The 18,419-nt window shown below is 39.2% G+C and overlaps 1 protein-coding gene across 1 annotated transcript in view; it reads right to left on the reverse strand.

Moving 5' to 3' along the window:
* The window catches only part of LOC106545335 (cadherin-23), a 453,671-nt gene that overhangs the window by 265,007 nt on the left and 170,245 nt on the right, over nucleotides 1-18,419 (reverse strand). The window contains exons 6-7 of the mRNA XM_087702429.1: nucleotides 11,530-11,724; nucleotides 7,911-8,039 (exon numbers count right to left, since the gene is read on the reverse strand). Of these exons, the coding sequence (XP_087558555.1) occupies nucleotides 7,911-8,039; nucleotides 11,530-11,724 (324 nt within the window). The remainder of the gene's footprint in view (nucleotides 1-7,910; nucleotides 8,040-11,529; nucleotides 11,725-18,419) is intronic.

Consider the following 18,419-nt stretch of genomic DNA (forward strand, 5'->3'; position numbering starts at 1 on the left):
CTCACCAAAGATGGTCCCTATTTTTTCTACTTGCAGTTTTACATGCTTTCGAACTGCTAGGTTGGCAGAAGCTGGGACAAGTAACGGGAGTTCACTCCTTTACGTGGCGCTAGGGAATTCGAACTGCTGAACTGCCGACCTTTCTGATTGACAAGCTCAGCATCTTGGCCACTGAGCCACTGGGTATACAATTAGTATAAACAATATTTCTGTTGTTCACAATGGACATTATCCCTTTTTTATCCTGCTGAAGTTTGTAAACAAAGTAAATTTGAGCTTTTAACTGGAAGCTCAAACCTGATTTAGGAGCAAAGCAGCATAGCAAAAAATAAAATATGTATACACTAGGCCTGGCAATAGGTCCATTATATATATATATATATATATATATATATATATATATATATATATATATATATATATATATATATATATATATATATATATATATATATAAATTTCTTGAAAATGCTCGCCTCCCTGTATATTCATTTTTTTTGTAAGCACTAAATTGGATGGAAGTTATGTAGCCATACATGAGCGCTATTTTCTGCAAATACACTAGCTGCATAGATTTTACATTACATATTCAGTGTTTTAAGAAAGAAAGAGAAAATAATAGCTTGACATTCATCCCCTTACTCTGTGACTCAATATCAAAACCTTTATTATGCCTACGGGTCAGAAAGCACTATAATAAAATGGATAGAACTGTAATTTTTAATAAAACTTAAAAATGAAGTAAAATTACATGAAATACACTGCTTTAGCAACTATAGTGGAAATAGCAGTGGTAATCACAAAGTTGTGCTAAACTTCAACTGTAGGTAGGATGGACACAACAAATGAAAGCATTAAATCTGAAACCTGGAAAGATATGTGAGGATCCTGATTAGATAGAAGCAGTGACAAATAGACATAGTTCTCTTTATCAGGATAGTTCTTTAAAATGAGATAAATATATATCTTCCTTCATTCCGTCCAGAGAGAGCAATTAAGGAACATATGGCTTAGGGATTCCACAGAGCCAATCTCCACATGGGTAGGAGTCTGGCAGAACAGGATTGTTTTAAATGGCAATCATCTGTTTGAAATGGTGTGGGGCTGTGATGGCAAACCTATGGCATGCGTGCACAGGGGGCATGCAGAGCTCTCTCTGTCGGCACGCAAGCCATCGCCCCAGCTCAGCTCCATCGTGCATGCGCCCCCCCACCCACAGGCCAGCTGATTTTTGGGTTGTGTGCACATGTGTGGGAGTGTGGGGAGGGTCGCATATGCATGCATGGGGATGGAGGGGGCACACACACATGCAGGGGGCGGGGGTCGCACACACAAGCATAGGGAATGGGGGAGCACACTGGGGGACACGGTGCCCCCCCACTGCCTGCTTTTGGTCCCAGGAGGCTCCAGGGAGGCCTACTAGTCCCAAGATGGAGCACAGGAGGGTCCGTAGGGTGCAGGAGGGAGTGCTGAGGGTGCACAAGGGGGCGGGGCACAGGGGTGGGTGTTGCACACAAATTGCATTACGGGTGTTTCGGCACACAACGACAAAAAAGGTTAGCCACCACTGGTGTAGGGTTTGAACTAGAAGACCCCCCCAAAGTCCCTTCCAATGCTGTTATTCTGTTACTTTGTCCGCACAGAAATGCAGAGGTAGAACATCCAATCTAGCAAAATAAATACCCAACAAATGTTTACAATTAAAATTTGAAGTTACATAAGATGATGGCACATGTCCATCTGACAATAATCCATAAACTGGAGAGGATTCAAGCTGGTTTGAAAATCAATATCCCAGATACATTGACACCTGGCGTTTTCAAGCCCTACTGGACAGAGACTTTTTAGGGGACTGGAGTTTGCTATTAGCTTTTGTTAGCCAGGTTGATTTAAACGGCCTCCGAGAATCGGTGGAGTCTGATCCAGAGGAGAAAAATTCAATTTCAACCAGTAATTAAGGAGATAAAACCAAGCTCCGACACTCACAGAAGCCGGACCCACCTCTAACTGTAAAGCAGCATTTTTAGTGCATCTTGGGACTACAAGTATTGCTCTTACAAATTTTTAGTGTACAGATTCCATGGTACTACAACTTTATAAAAAGGCAGGCTGGAATACCACTAAGAAGTTGAGAGATGACTTTAGCAAGAAAAACGGTTCAAGTTGGGGAAATAAAATGTGCCCCCTTCAAATAGAAGAATCTTAAGGCAGCTATGGGACGCGGTGGCTCAATGGATAAGACGCTGAGCTTGTCGATCAGAAAGGTCGCCAGTTCAGCGGTTCAAACCCCTAGTGCCACGTAACAGAGTGAGCTCCTGTTACGTGACAGCTTTTGCCAAACTAGCAGTTCGAAAGCATGTAAAAATGCAAGTAGAAAAAATACTTTTTTCAATGCCGTTGTAAATTTGAACGGTTGCTAAACTAATGGCTTTATGTCTAGGATTACCTGTAGACTCTTCTCAACCACAATAATTGAGATTAAATAAGGATTTGTTAGGACACATGCAATAGGCTACTGTGTACAATATCTGGATTTTTCGTCTGTCTTTTCCTTCCTCCCTCCCTCCCAGGTTAAGGAAAGTACAGCATATTATCACAGTGAGAAGAGCAGAGAGCGAAGGGGGATAGAAGGGTGTCTTGGAAAGCTGCTTTGATAGCTATTAGAGGCAAGAAATCCTATTTTGCGCTCCTTAATTCCAATCAAAAGGCTGGTAGGAATCTCTTTGTAGTAATTTTCTGCAGTTTATCCAATTCTTTCCTTTCTGCCAACTGATCAGTGATGGGCTGGATGTCATGCACTTGGCGGGGAAAATTAAGATTTGATGCAATAATAAAGCAAATAATGTATATGGATTTATACTCATTTTCTCCTGCTTTAATACAAAGTTACCAAAACTCAGATATACTGTGGAGATAAACATAAGCAGATAAATAGATGTAAGTAAATTGGTCAAAAATGGGACATAGTGGCTTAGTGACTAAGACGCTGAGCTTGTCGATCAGAAAGGTTGGCAATTTGGCAGTTCGAATCCCTAGCGCTGTGTAATGGAGTGAGCTCCTGTTACTTGTTCCAGCTTCTACCAACCTAGCAGTTCAAAAGCATGTAAAAAATGCAAGTAGAAAAATAGAAACCACCTTTGGTGGGAAGGTAACTGCGTTCCGTGCACCTTCGGCGTTTAGTCATGCCGGCCACATTTTTGGCCACGGAGACATTTTTGGACAGCGCTGGCTCTTCGGCTTTGAAACGGAGATGAGCACCAGCCCCTAGAGTTGGGAGTGACTAGCACGTATGTGCAAGGGGAACCTTTACTTAAATTGGCCAAGCAGAATTTCCAGACACCTTTCTTAATATTTAAATACCTTCTTAAGTCAACCTAGGAAGTAGCATTTACATGAGAATGACAGATAATCACATTAGAAATAGTACCCAATCCTCCAAAGTTCAGTATCTCATTTATGCCAACACGCTGTAAGACATGTCTCATCCAGGGCTCTGCCTTTAAAAAATAATAATAACAATAATACAGACAGTTCATCAACTGCAAACACAGAAGATCAGAACTGCAAGCTTAAAATGTTCATTGACAAATCATGTTATTGGATGCTATGAGATGAAAAACAGGCAAGATAAAAACTTCCAGATAATTATTTCATAGATACATTAAAAATGATGCATGACGAAAAGGGTTAGTTCAATTTGAGATGCAATAAAACAACTGCAGCTTATCATTTAAGGGAAATAATTCATTAGAATATTTCTGGGCTTCTTCATTCTCAGAAATATTGAATCAATTAGATAGCAAATTATCTTAAAATTATGAAAGCACTTACAACATACTGAAAGACAAGTAAGTAACTGTCAGGTGTGAAAGACCAGGTTCACATGTCAAGGCCCAATTAAACTGATTTATACATAAACAACATATGCACAGGCATTTCTCAATTAATGACTGGTACCTGCTTAGAGATAGATAAGGGTCCATAGGATTCAAGGGGGATTGGACTTACATCTGCTTGTGGCTATAGAGGAATTTTAAGCTGATTCCTCTTTTAATTCCACCCCCAGGTTCTGCCACTCCTCCTACATCACCTTAGTGATTCATATAAATATCACATAATTATTCAGGAGGCAAAAGAATCAATAGTTCTAATTGGATAAGCATTTTTCATTCCTGCATGTTCTCTACTGACTTCTTAAATAATTCCCTAAAGGAAAAATATATGCCACTATTCATTCTCATACCACATTGATTGTTTGAGTGAGTGAATGAGTGAATAAGGTAAAGGTAAATGTTCCCCTTGCACATAGGTGCTAGTTGTTTCCAACTCTAGGAGATGGTGCTCATCTCTGTTTCAAAGCCGAAGAGCCAGCGCTGTCTGAAGACGTCTCCGTGGTCATGTGGCCGGCATGACTAAACACCGAAGATGCACGAAACACTGTTATCTTCCCACCAAAGGTGGTTACTATTTTTCTACTTGGATTTTTACATGCTTTCAAACTGCTAGGTTGGCAGAAGCAGGGACAAGTAACGGGAACTCACTCTGTTATGCGGCACTAGGGATTCAAACCGCCAAATTGCCAACCTTTCTGATCGGCAAGCTTAGCGTCTTAGCCACTGAGCCACCGTGTCCCACCAATGTGTGAATAGGCACTACTAACTTGCAGATAAACAGGTAGCTCACAATATAGCAACAAATAAAAAGATAACACTGTATAAAATGAATAAATAAATTGATAATCTGGTCACTGAATAAATAAACATTTACCAAGCACATCACACGAGGGGATTCATTCAATCTAACCCAAGATGTAAGAGAATAGTCTAGTCTTTAAGGCCTTCTAGAACGTCAGGTGGGAACCCCACAGATTTTTGGGGGGAACCTTATTTCAGAGGTCAGGAACTTGACAGAGTCCTGAAAAGTGGCACTATTTAATTGAGTGGACACAGAACAAGTCAGCTCTGCTGAATATATACAACTTTTTTTGTTAAACAGATAATGTTAACCGGTTTAATCACAGAACATGATGTGGAAATCAGTCTGTGTAGAAGCTGCATACATTAAAGAGAAATAAGGCACTCCATATTCTGGGTAAGAATTTTACTTCACATAGATGTTCTCTTAATTGCTCTTCAATTCAAGTTGGAAGGAGGAAATAAAGTTAAGGTATTTGGTAACAACCTGGAAGATGTTTAGGTAATGGGTAAAATATTCATAAGAAATGTCACATTTCAAATTGGATACAAATTTTCCAAGACACTTGTTTTCCTGAGTACTAAGACTGACACCATTTACCATCATTTATTATCTATAGTATCTATAGAGAAGCAGCGTTCAAGAACAGTTAAGACAAAAGGGGCTACTCGGGAGTAAGGCTTGGCCCCTCCCATAAGACATAAAGGAGGAGCAAAGGGAGGTGAGCCTTTGCAGGGAGCAATTAGTTCATTTAGTCAGTTCAAGCTCTGAGAAGTCCTGTTTGATTCTCTGCTCCATTTGGCCTTGCAAAACTAATTGGCAATTAGGTCTCTGGCAGCGTTTCAAGGGAGATAAAGGTGGGTTCTTATCAGCCTTAGCCTGCAAGACTGTGGCAGACTTCTGTCGGACTCTTCACAGACTGGTTGTGAATCATTACGGGCTGTGAATGAACATAATTCATAGCCGTTTAAATTTTAAAAAGGGTTTTGGGGACTAAGCGTGTGATTTTTACTGTCTCAGGAAGCCTAGGTCAGAACATATATTTATTTTGAAAGACATTCCCTTTAATGACCACAAAAGTATGTGAGAAAGGTAATATATGTGCAGTCTGTAATTGTAGAAGATGTAACCATGTGTGCGCCCATTTCTGTAATAATTTTTCATTTTTTTCCATAGCTATTACCAGACTGTGGTTTCCCCCTCCTTCATTGCTTACATTGTCTTGCGTGAAGAAAACATTTAATATAGACTCTGAAATGATATTCATTGTGGTTCCTGCAGCAATGCCTTTCTCCTTCAATTACTTATAAGCCTTTTAAGCTGCATTATCAAGTGCATTATTGGTTAGTTATATAATGCATCTTTTATTAAGCTGGTTGGAAAATTCTGTTAGAGAAGTCCTAAAGCTCTTACACTGACAATATCAACAATTTTGCATTTTATTCATATTCATTCTGCATGTGATTGGCAGATACCTGATTACAAAACATACTTTTTGGGGGTACTATCGCGAAATGAATAAAGTATTATTGAGGCTAAAGCTAAAACCACTCAGTCATTCTTCTCTCCATCTTTTGCTCTCTTCAATATACCATGTTTCCCCAAAAACAAGACAGGGTCTTATTTTTTTTGACCCCTGAAATAAGCATTTGGCCTTATTTTTTGGGGAGGTCTTATTATTTTTGAGGCACAGGAGGCGACAAGCATGGTCACCTCATGGCTGCTGCTGTGTTGCGCGCTGCTGGGCCTGCTGCTCTTTTTGAAGCAGCCATTAGTGTGACAGAAAGAGCGTGGCAGATAGGGTTGCGGGAACAGCCATCAGGTAAGGGTATGTGGGGTGCATGGGACATGTTACCCTTCCCCTTTCCCCCCTCTGGCCTCGCCTCCTCACTTCGTGTTGTTTGCACAGCAAGCAACCAGAGGGAAATGGTGGGGACTGACTGCACATGTGTTTAAATATTTTTGGGGAGGGCTTATTTTCGTGGTAGGGCTTATTTTAGCACATGCGCTCAAAAGCCCAATTGGGCTTATTATCCAAGGAGGTCTTATTTTCAGGGAAATAGGGTAGTTCAAGCTACTTTGTGCAACAGGTAGATCCAGGGAAATCTTGAGAACCAATATGGTATTGTAGTTAAGATGTTCAACCAGGAGTGGGCATACCTAGATTTCTACTCCTCCTTAAGGACACAAGCTTGTTGGTCCACTCACTCCCTCTCAACCCTAAACAGCAATGGTCTCTGTGATAAATCAGTTGATGGAAAATGTCACATCACATTATAGTTTTTCAGTTTTCTTTATTGATTAGCCCTTGGGCCATATCGAAATGCTTAGTTCCAAATGCAAATTATTGCTAAAATCTGATAAAAAAAATGTATCACATGAATCACATTATAGATTCATATTTTGCTCTAAGAGCAGAGTGGAAAAGGAAGTAAGTCCTGCTAGCATGAGGGACAAGGGCTATGATAAATAGCACCAATTCAGAGAAATGAAGTCTTATCTTTATAAACTATGAGACTGATTATGAACCCATTGTATCTATGTAGGGATGATGAAACTATCTGTCATCCAATATTTAACCCCAATATTGTATTTTTGATATGGTATACCACTATAGATATATGCAAACCCACCACCAGAAAGAAAAGTAATTCATGATTGTTCAAATAAAAAAGAGGGGAGAGGGTTTAGGTCAGGGGTGTATTCGCTTACTTTCCCTACAGTTCAAAAATTTGAGTGAGCGGTGCACACTGGCTTTGCTCGTACATGGCCCCTCAATGCATGCACTCGAACTTCCACCCATGCACTTTGATTGTGCGTGCAATTTGCACGCATCCGTGCAGTTTGAAAATGTGCTTAAATAGGATCACATAGAGCCAGGGTGGGTGGGCAGGCCCTCCTGCAATTTCCACTACTGGTTTGGGCGAACCAGTCCGAACCGGCTGAATACCACCTCTGGTTTAGGTGTAGTTAAGTGCATAACTTTCTCAAAAATACCTTTCCCATTCTGAAACGGACTTATCAAACTGAATGGAAAGATTTTATATCCATTTGACCTTTTCATTCATAACTTTTTCTGGACTTATTTGGGATGGGTGAAGTTGGGGTGAAGCTCATCAGTACTCATAATACTCTTCTTAATATAGCACACCTGTTTCAAAAGAGATTGTCATAGAGGTTTCCAATAGCATCAATACTTTTATCAGAGCTCTTACCGGAGGGGAGTTCTCATAGATGTTTGTACTGTAGGGGAGATTGATAAAAATTGGATCCATATCCTGTACATCTGTAATGGTAATTGCAAGATTGGCCAGAGCAGAGAGAGGCTTGGTTTTATCCTGATCCTTAAAAATGTAGAAAGAGAAAATATTGACATAACGTTAAGTAAAAGTCAATAGACAATAAAAAGCTAATTACATCTACATATGAGGTAGGTCTTCTGTGACCCAAACCTTCCTTTTTCAGAATTATAGTCTCACGTTGAATATTAAAAATGGATAGCACATTTCTCCTCTATTTTACACGGGAAGGTTGTGGAAATTATAGTGTAAAACCTAAAATGCATATAAATGCAATATAAAATAGAGAAGTCTGTGTCAACTCGTAAAGCATTCCTGGCCTGCTCTTGAGTTGCCATAGGAAGTGGGGGGAACTGATGGAGCAGTTCGGTAGCCATTACCAGAAGCACATTCCATGCATGCCTTTCTCAAGACTGTATCTCAGGTTACAAAGTCAGCTGGAGAGGCTGGTTTTCTACAGCCCATGAAAGTGCTCCATTGGAGAATGTGATTTATGACACACCCTGGGAAGACGGAGGGGAACAGGGTCATAGTTGAGCCCTAAATTAGGTGGTGCAGAGCTGACTTCACTCGGATGTTGCTCCTAATAAATAACTGGATTTCTTTTGAAACTTGGCTTGGGGCTCATGAGTTAATTAGGGCAGCCGTCAGAACCCTGACAGCAAGTCGGCTCTGCCCCACATAATTTACGGCTCAACTATTTCCCCCCTCCTCCCAGGGTGTGTCATAAATCATCTTCTCCAATGGAGCACTTTCAAGGACGGTAGAAAACATGCCTCATCGGCTAGCTCTGGTAACCTGAGATACAGCCTTGAGAAAGGAATGCATGGAATGTGCTTTTGGTCAGGGCTGCTGAGCTGCTCCATCAGTTACCCCTTCCCTCCTGCCTATAGCAACTCGAGAGCAGGCCAGGAATGCTTTACAGGTTGACAGCCTGTCAACTTTCAGCAAACGCCTCTCAAAAAAAAAGATGCAAAACTCAGCCATTTTGGAACACCTGATCTAATCTACCAACTGATAAGTATTTGTCAACCAAGAATGGCTCACTCTTGGTTGTCAGGATCAGCTCTTCTATTATTGCCACAATGTTGTAGAATTGAACACAAGAAACTATATTTTACTGAGGAGAGTTGGTTGGTTTTCTTTCACCTACAAAAGCTCTGCCAAATTTCAGATAGAAACTATTTTCAGTTTTGCTATTATCAAGATTTGGATCTCAGTAATAATTGGACAATGTTTAACAACTGCAAACAACAGCCAGTTATCTCTTTTTATTTCTTTGAGAATTATAGCACACCATTTTCAAAATCTGTCAAATGCTGTCAAGGACAAGATGAGAACACTCCCCCTCCCCAATTATAAGCTACAAAAAGAGAAATTCATTTATTTTGTGCTAACTGAATGATACTTTGTAAGAGATCTAGAAAATCCTCCTTGCTTTAATAGAAGTGCTATGGAACCTGATGAATGTTTGAAGTATTCAGTGTTTCAATACTGAATTAAATTAAATTCATCAAATGAACCTCTTGTAATATTTTATATGATGAATGCAGATTACAAAAAAACTTAATATCAGTAACAGTATCCTCTTTTCTTCACTAATGGTTCAATAGCAGGAACCTGTGCGCCAAAAATCCATGATGACATCTTGGTGGGTAGCTGGAGCCTCGCGAGGCTGCCACTATTAGTTCGCCCAAACCAGTGCAAACTGGTAGAATACCACCTCTGATTAATATGAATTAAAATGGCTGGCGGCCATATAATCAGATTTTAAATTTCCTCTTGAGATATATGTGGTACTGATATAATATATATATATATGTGTGTGTGTCTGTGTGTGTGTGTGTGTGTGTGTGTGTGTTGTATTTGTGCTGATAAATAAAGGGAGACTAGTATAGATCTGCCTAAGATGTAATACAGCACAGGTTCGAATTCCAGTAAGGGTATGGCTAGCTGATCAGAGCTAAATAGCTTGAAATAGATCTATACTAGTCTCCCTTTATTTATTTATCAGCACAAATAGAACACAAATATAACAAAGGCAACAGTAAAAATATTGAGTTTCTGTCGTGATGGACTCTTGTGACGAGCCGATTGACAGATAATGGAAGCAGTTAGCTTCCTCCCATAATTGGGGCATACCAGGGGTTGTGACACTAAACATATATATATATATATATATATATATATATATATATATATATATGTATGTATGTATGTATGTATGTATGTATGTATGTATGTATGTGTATATATATATATATATATATATATATATATATATATATATATATATATATATATATATATATATATACAGTATATATATATATATATATATATATATATATATATATATATATATATATATATATATATATATATATATATATATATATATATATATCACAAATACAACATATGTATGTATGTATGTATATGTGTGTGTGTGAATATATATATATATATGTATGTGTGTGTGTGTGTGTATATGTATATGTATATGTATATCTTTAATTATTTAGAGGAAACAAACAAGTGGGGTGCCCATATTCCTAAGAGTTTTAGGTGGTCCAAGGTTGTCCCTAAACTTTAAATAATCTTCAAGGTCCTAACTCAGTTAAAGCCCTGATTTTAAAAAAAACAAAACATGCTTAGATCAGCATTTCTCAATCTTGGCAACCTTTAAGATATATGGACCAATTCCCAGAATTCCCCAGTCAGCCTGCTGGGGAATCGGCAAATCATACATAAAGCTAAATTAAAGAATATCAATTACAGCTAATCCTTAACTTATGACTGATTCCTTAGTGAATGTTCGAAGTTATGACAGGTCCCTCCAGAATTAAGACCCGGTTTCAACATTCTGATGGCTGCATCCACCTTTGTGGACACACAATCATATTTTGTGCATTTGGTAACTGCCCACATTTATAACCGTTTGTAGTATCCTGCAGTCACGTGAGAACAATTTGTAACATCTTTTGCTGGAAACTGGTGTTTACATTAAGTTTTTGGCAAAAAAAAAAGTGCATTGGGTACAATTGCTGGTTCATTTAATGTCTGTGGTGTTCCCTTCGCGTTGATGCAAAAAAGATTGTAAAATTGGGCATGGAGCCACAACAACCAGCATATCTTATGACTGTAATTCCAGGCACTGAATTGCCATTAAAAGTCGCTAGATCGTCATCTTAATCATCTTTTAATGACCCCATAATCTCTTGCAGAGTGGAGTTTGCGCAACTGAATGAAGCTAGCAGAGTATTTTAATGCCCAGATGCCCTTCCTGTCACCAATGCAGAGTTTTGTTCATCAGACATATTCTCATTGTGCCCAGAGAGAGAAATACCTGCCTCTACCTAGGATCGAACTCACTGCCTCCTGATTGTGAGGTGAGAGCTCCACCTCTAGGCCACCGCACCAAGTCAAAGCCTACCTATATAATATTCATCTAAAATGTTTGAATGAAATGTATTCATCTGCAGCCCCTTCAATTGTTCAAGAGGCAAAGAAAAGGGAGGTGACCCAAACTTACTGTGGCATTCACTTGCAGCTGATACGCCTGTGTGACTTCGTAGTTTAGTGGACGAATAACTGATACAATGCCACGGCCACTGTCAATGGTAAAGAAGTTGGATGTTGGCTGGAAAGAGTAAAGCACGCTTCCACCTGCTCCTTGGTCTGGATCTGTGGCATTCACAATGAAAATCGGAGTTCCCACTGGCGTGTTCTAAAAATAACCAAAAATACAAGAGTAAGTAAACTCTTTCCCTAGACACACCTGGTTTTTACTTTTTAAAAAATAAAATCAGTGATCGCCATACTATGATCAAAGATGTAAAATTAATTTCTGGACTTTAGGTGAGGCCTAGCAGATTTAAAGAGGACCCGATGGCAAAAATGCTGAGCTTCTTGGTCAGAAAGGTCGGCAGTTCGGCGGTTTGAATCCCTAGCACCGCGTAAAGGAGCGAGCGCCTGTTACTTGTCCCAGCTTCTGCCAACCTAGCAGTTTGAAAGCATGTAAAAATGGAAGTAGAAAAATAGGAACCGCCTTTGGTGGGAAGGTAACAGTGTTTTGCGCGCCTTTGGTGTTTAGTCACGCCAGACACATGACCATGGAGACATCTTCAGACAGTGCTGCCTCTTTGAGGAGCACTGCCCCCTAGATTCAGGAATGACTAGTACATATGTGCAAGGGGAACCTTCACCTTTACCTGTAGCAGATTTCATCTTTAGCAACAATTATGACAAAGGCCCGGATTTAAAGATATAATTATGATCTGATCTTGTGAAAACAGAAAAACAAAAATTATATCATTGGAACCTGTCATGTGTTGTTTGTTAGCAAAATCCCCCCCCCCCCAATTAAAATGACAATTCTATTTAAAGTTTTAGTTTGTTTGAAATAATTCCAGTGATATGAACTTGACTTGCAAGATATGGAAAATTGTTTCTTTGTTTTTAAATAATTTTTGAAGTGCAAACAGTATAAAGTATGAAGAAAGTGTAGGTTCATTGTTATTTTAGAATTAGAATGAGTTGGAGGGGACCTTGGAGGTCTTCTAGTCCAACCCTCTACTTAGGCAGGATACCCTGAACCACTTCAGACAAATGGTTAGCCAACATCTTCTTAAAAACTTCCAGTGTTGGAACATTCACAACTTCTGGAGGCAAGTTGTTCCCCTAATTCATTGTTCTGTCAGGAGATTTCTCCTCAGTTCTAGGTTGCTTCTCTCCTTGATTAGTTTCCACCCATTGCTTCTTATCCTACCCTCAGGTGCTTTGGAGAATAGTTTGACTCCCTCTTCTTTGTGACAACCCCTGAGATATTGGAACACTGCTATCATGTCTCCCCTTGTCCTTCTTTTTCATTAAACTAGACATACCCAGTTCCTGCAACTGTTCTTCATATATTTTCGCCTCCAGTCCCCTAATCATCTTTGTTGCTCTTCTCTGCACTCTTTCTAGAGTCTCCACATCTTTTCTACATCATGGTGACCAAAACTTCACTATTTTTCAAATAGAACAGTTCCTATCATTCAGAACTCAAAATACAGTAGATCCAGTGGATAAACGCTGTACTTAAGACTGCCGGAGTCCCAATATTGATTAAAGTATGGGAAGCTGGAGCATTTAAGTTGAAGTTGGGCCTCTTAAATATATGGGTAATTATGATCAGTTCCAGGAATGAGAAGATAATAAACTTTATAGATTACAGACCTAATTGATTATAGGAAGAACTATATCTACTGAATGTTTGCGAAAGCAATGATTAAAAGTTCCAATTTGGTTTCAGATGAAACATTTTTTTTCTTAAAGCTGATGAGGTCTTACCAATTAAAAGTGATAGTAACATTTGAAGAATACTATATACCCACATTTTAAATCAAATAATTTCTTCTGTACTTAATATAAATCATCTTTTAAAGTATTCCTTTAGTTACTCTCTTACACATGAAAATCTGTTTGTACCACTTAATGTCTACAGCAAAAATAAACAATACAATTTTCCTATTATTGTGACATACATAGAGGTTGAAATATAAGGCTCTGAAAAGAACATCTTCAGCAGGCCCAATGCAAATTTCATTCAGGAGTTAGAACTCAGATGTTTTTAAATGTCAGCAATTGAGAGAGACTATTGTATAGGCAAGGTTATTCTGATTTCTGGACTTAACCAAGTGCTCTTTGGCCACAACTTTCCTTTTTATTAATATTATTATTAAATTTTGAGGTCACTTAATTCCAAAAAGATTCTGGTTCACTTACAATCATTAAAAAAAAAATTGCAATAGCACTTAGACTTATATACCGCTTTACAGTGCTTTTACAGCCCTCTCTAAGCAGTTTTACAGAGTCAGTCTATTGCCCCCAATAATCTAGGTCTTCATTTTACTGACCTCGGAAGGACCGAAGGCTGAGTCAACTTTGAGCCTGGTGGGATTCGAACTGCCAAATTGCAGGCAGCCGATAGTCAGCAGAAGTGGCCTGCAGTACAGCACTCTAACCACTGTGCCTCCGAGGCTCATTATGAATACAAAGACAAAAAAAAGTAACAGGAAGGCAAAAACCATACAATACCAAAATCACCAAGGAGCTCCACATGCACCCTAATCTCAGTGCAGCAGAGCTTCAAAGATTTAAGGAATATTTTAAATGTAGGAGGCTGTTCCAGGGAGTAAGTGCTGTGATAGAGAAGGTACTCTTCCCATAAGATGGCAACATTTAATTGAAGGGACGTAGAGTGCACCTACCTTGCCTAATTGTATCAGGAGGTCAGGTAACACAGGAGATAGGCACTCCTTGAAATAACCCAACCCTCATAGACTATGACCCATAACTTGAATTGTAGCTTGAAAGCCAACTGGTAACCAACGTAGGTCACAAAACAACGATGACATATGAGTGTAATGAGAGGTACCAATTGCTGCCTATATTGCTGCATTTTGAACCAGCTGTAGCTTCCAGATGGCATTCAAGGACAGCCCTATGCGGACTACATCGCAAATAGTTCAGTCGTGAGATGATCAGGGTCTGAATGGCGCTCTGAAGAACCTCCTAGTTGAGGAAAGGGCAAAAATGATGCCCATGGTGATCCTGCATCCTTTGTGCTCAACCTTTGAACAAGGTTTACAATATTTTATTTTTATATATGTCAAACCTGAAAAGCTTCTTTCCTTTCAGAAGAACACAATATTGAATAGTGACCGAAAGTCAAGTTTTTCTATGCATTTTTTATTTTTTTTTGCTGAGTCTCAGTCGCAAACCACAATGGTCAACATCTACCAGTGAGAAGAAAAAAACTGGTAAAAGATTCAGACAAATATTTTTTTTAAAAAACCTAAGAAATATTCACTTATGGAAACAAGTAAATGAAAAAAGCAACTTTAGTATATTCTTCTTCTTCTTCTTCTTCCTCCTCCTCCTCCTCCTGCTCCTCCTCCTCCTCTTCCTCTTTCTTTTCCTCCTCCTCCTCTCCTCTTCCTTTTCTTCTTCTCCTCCTCCTGCCATATCCATCATTGGATGTTGGCGATCATGTTGGCAATCCTATTAATTTGGATCATCATCGCTCTATCTGATACAGGAATAAAAGACTTGATGCATTTATTTATAAGATTGTTTACTATAGTAGCTACTCCATTTCGATGATGTTTACTATTTTCACCAGAGTAGTGGATAGTATAACCTTCTATTCTACACATTCCATTTTCAGGCCAGCGCCTTTCACTCAATCCCAGTATAGAGATATTGTCTATAAGTATATTTCCCAGAGAACATTAACTCCAGCTGGAGTAGAGAAATTAAAAACTGGAATGAGGAAGCAGGATGAAATGATCTTGTGGAATAAGAGTTGATTTTGGTCCTGTGGCAACAGTTAAGCTTGCCAAGTAGGAGTCATGCTCTACAAGGCTGAGCACGGGAAGCCAAGGAGTCTATCACCTGTTCACAATTGCATAACCAAGATAAATCCACCAACAGTAAAACAGTTCCAACTGAAAGAAAAAAAAGCAATATGACCAAACAAAAGACAATCCTTCTTCTACCACAGCATGTCCAGCTCTGCTACAGTATGCATTGTCTTCAGTAAGGCCTTCTATAGAGAGGTGTGTGCCTTTCCAAATCACGTCCAATCAATTTAATTTACCACAGGTCCACTGCAGTCAGGGTGTAGAAACATGTCAGCAATGATCCAGAGAAATGGGAGGCACCTGAGCTAAATTTCAAGTGTAGCTGCAAAAGGTCATATATACGTATGCCAATGTGATATTACAGCTTTTTTCTTTTTAATACATTTACAGACGTTTCTAAAATTCTCTTTTTACTTTGTCATTATGGGGTACTAAGTATAGATTAATGAGAAAAAACAGAACAACGGAGTTGGAAGGGACCTTGGAGGTCTTCTAGCCCAACCCCCTGCTTAGGCAGGAGACTCCCTCTTCTTTGTGGCAACCCCGGAGATATTGGAAGACTGCTATCATGTCTCACCTAGTCCTTCTTTTCATTAAACTAGACATACTCAGTTCCTGCAACTGTTCTTCATATGTTTTAGCCTCCAGTCCCCTAATCCTTTTTGTTGTTCTTCTCTGCACTCTTTCTAGAGTCTCCACATCTTTTTTACATCGTGGTGACCAAAACTGAATGCAGTATTCCAAGTGTGGCCTTACCAAGTCATGGGAGGCACTTTTTAATACCCTTAATACCTGTTTCTGGCTTCCGAAGGACCTCCAGAGGGCCTCTGGAGCCTGGGGAGGGCAAAAATGCCCCCCTCCCCGGTGCAGGAGGCCGAGTACGCCATGCCCACCATCACCATGCCTTCCCAGCAACCAAGCAGAGAACTTGTTGCTAACATTTTTCAATCCGACCCCTGTAAAATATATTCTGAGTTGCATATAACACAAAGGGCTTTTATGATGTGATGTACAGTTGTATACAATATTTAGATTGGGCTTGTACTTAGCAGTGAAAAATTCAAGGTAATCTGCTCAGACACGTTGACTTTAAAGAACTTGCAAATGCATGTAAGTGCTCATTCAAAATTAAGTGCCCGAACGTTTTTTTTAATATTGTGGATAATCAAGAAAGATCATTTATCTCCCTATAATCTTCAGAGTAGTTCTTTCTCAATGTTAGTTTTTCAATGTTTAGATTTTTTTAAAAAAATTGTTAAAGAAAAAACTGTGAACATTTACATCTTACAAGTAAACTCAAATGGCCACATGATTTTATTTTTTTTAAGCAGGGCATCCTGGTCTAAAATGAAGAACTTTCTTTGGAAAGGTGAAATGGGGACCCAGGTATCATTCATCAGTCGCACAAGAAGATCAAGGTATGTAAAAAGAGAAGTCACCTTCTGGTTGGTGATTCAATCATAAGGGATGTAAATTTAGGAATGGATATGGAGGTTTTAAAAGAGGCGTATTCTTAAGATAGTCAAGAATGCAGGTAAGGACTGTGACGTTGATGCTATTATACATCTTGGCACAAATTATCTGTCCCAAAAAGATGTATTTTCTGTGAAGAATTATTTCCAGAGCTTGGGGTATGAACTTAGTAGTGTAGGTTGCAGGCTTATCTTTTCAAAGGTTTTACCAGTATATAAGGAACAAAAAGGGAAGGGCCAGAGTGCAGCAGAGTTTAATATGTGGCTAAAGGAGTGGTGTAAAAGGGAAGGCTTTGATTTTATTAGTCATGATGCCTGCAGCTAGTCCAATGAAAAACTGTACAAAAGAGATGGTTTGTACCCGTCCAACAAAGGGACTGAGTTACTTGGCATTAAATTCACAGATTTTCTGGGTAAACATTTATACTGAACAGCGGGGACAGAGAATTAATTGATACAGAACATTTCTGTCCCCAGCAACCTAAAACTCATAGTATTATCATTGCATGTAACATAGATGTTTGTGCGGGTTTTAAGGTTTAAGGTTTAAGGTTTTATTGGGATTTATATGCCGCCCTTTTCCCTGAGGGGACTCAGGGCGGCTTACAACCACAGGGGAGGGGGGTGCAAGGTCAAAAACAAAACAATATGTGCACAAAGAAAAAATAATAAAACACAACTTTCATTCAGCGATCAAACACTCAGTGGTAAGATTACCAAACACTCAGTGGTAAGATTACCACTCCTGCTGTCAAGCAAAACCAAGCATTTAATAGTGAGTGCCATTCCATGTGCATGAATCATACAAGTGGCAAGAAAATAGGGGAAGTCAGGCATAACACAGGTTAATGTAGACAGTAAACACAGGGTGAATCAAAATGGACTCAAATGTCTATACACCAATGCACAGAGTATGAGGAATAAACAGGGTGAATTAGAAATTCAAGTAAATGAGGGCAGATACGATATTGTGGTCATTACAGAAACCTGGTGGGATGAAACCCACAAATGGAACATACAGCTAGAAGGATTTAAATTATTTAGAAGAAATAGACCAAATAAAAGAGGAGGTGGAGTTGCACTATATATAAGAAATAACTACATCTCTACAGAAATAGAGCACAACAATGATGAGAACCATCTTGAATGCATTTGGGTCAATATTAAAGGTTGGTGGGGAAACGACACTGCCATAGGTCTATACTACAGGCCACCCAACCAAGCAGAGGAAGTAGATGAACTTTTTGCTAGTCAGCTAACTAAGGTATGTAGGAAGCACATCACAATAGTAATGGGGAATTTTAACTACCCTGACATCAACTGGGAAACTAAATCTGCACCAAGTGGAAGATCCAACAGGTTCCTAACAAACCTAGCAGACAACAGACAAAGTAGAGAAGGGAACAAGGGGATCGGCCATATTAGACTTAATTCTCACTAACAGAGAGGAAATGATAGAAGGTGTTGAAGCCATAGGAATCCTGGGGGCAAGTGACCATGCAATATTGGAATTCAACATTATGCAAACACAAGTAGTAGAACAA

This window comes from Thamnophis sirtalis, unplaced genomic scaffold (genome assembly GCF_051295495.1).
Source record: "Thamnophis sirtalis isolate CommonGarterSnake01/CBP01778 unplaced genomic scaffold, rThaSir2_p1.2 scaffold_15, whole genome shotgun sequence".
Lineage (NCBI taxonomy): Eukaryota > Metazoa > Chordata > Lepidosauria > Squamata > Natricidae > Thamnophis > Thamnophis sirtalis.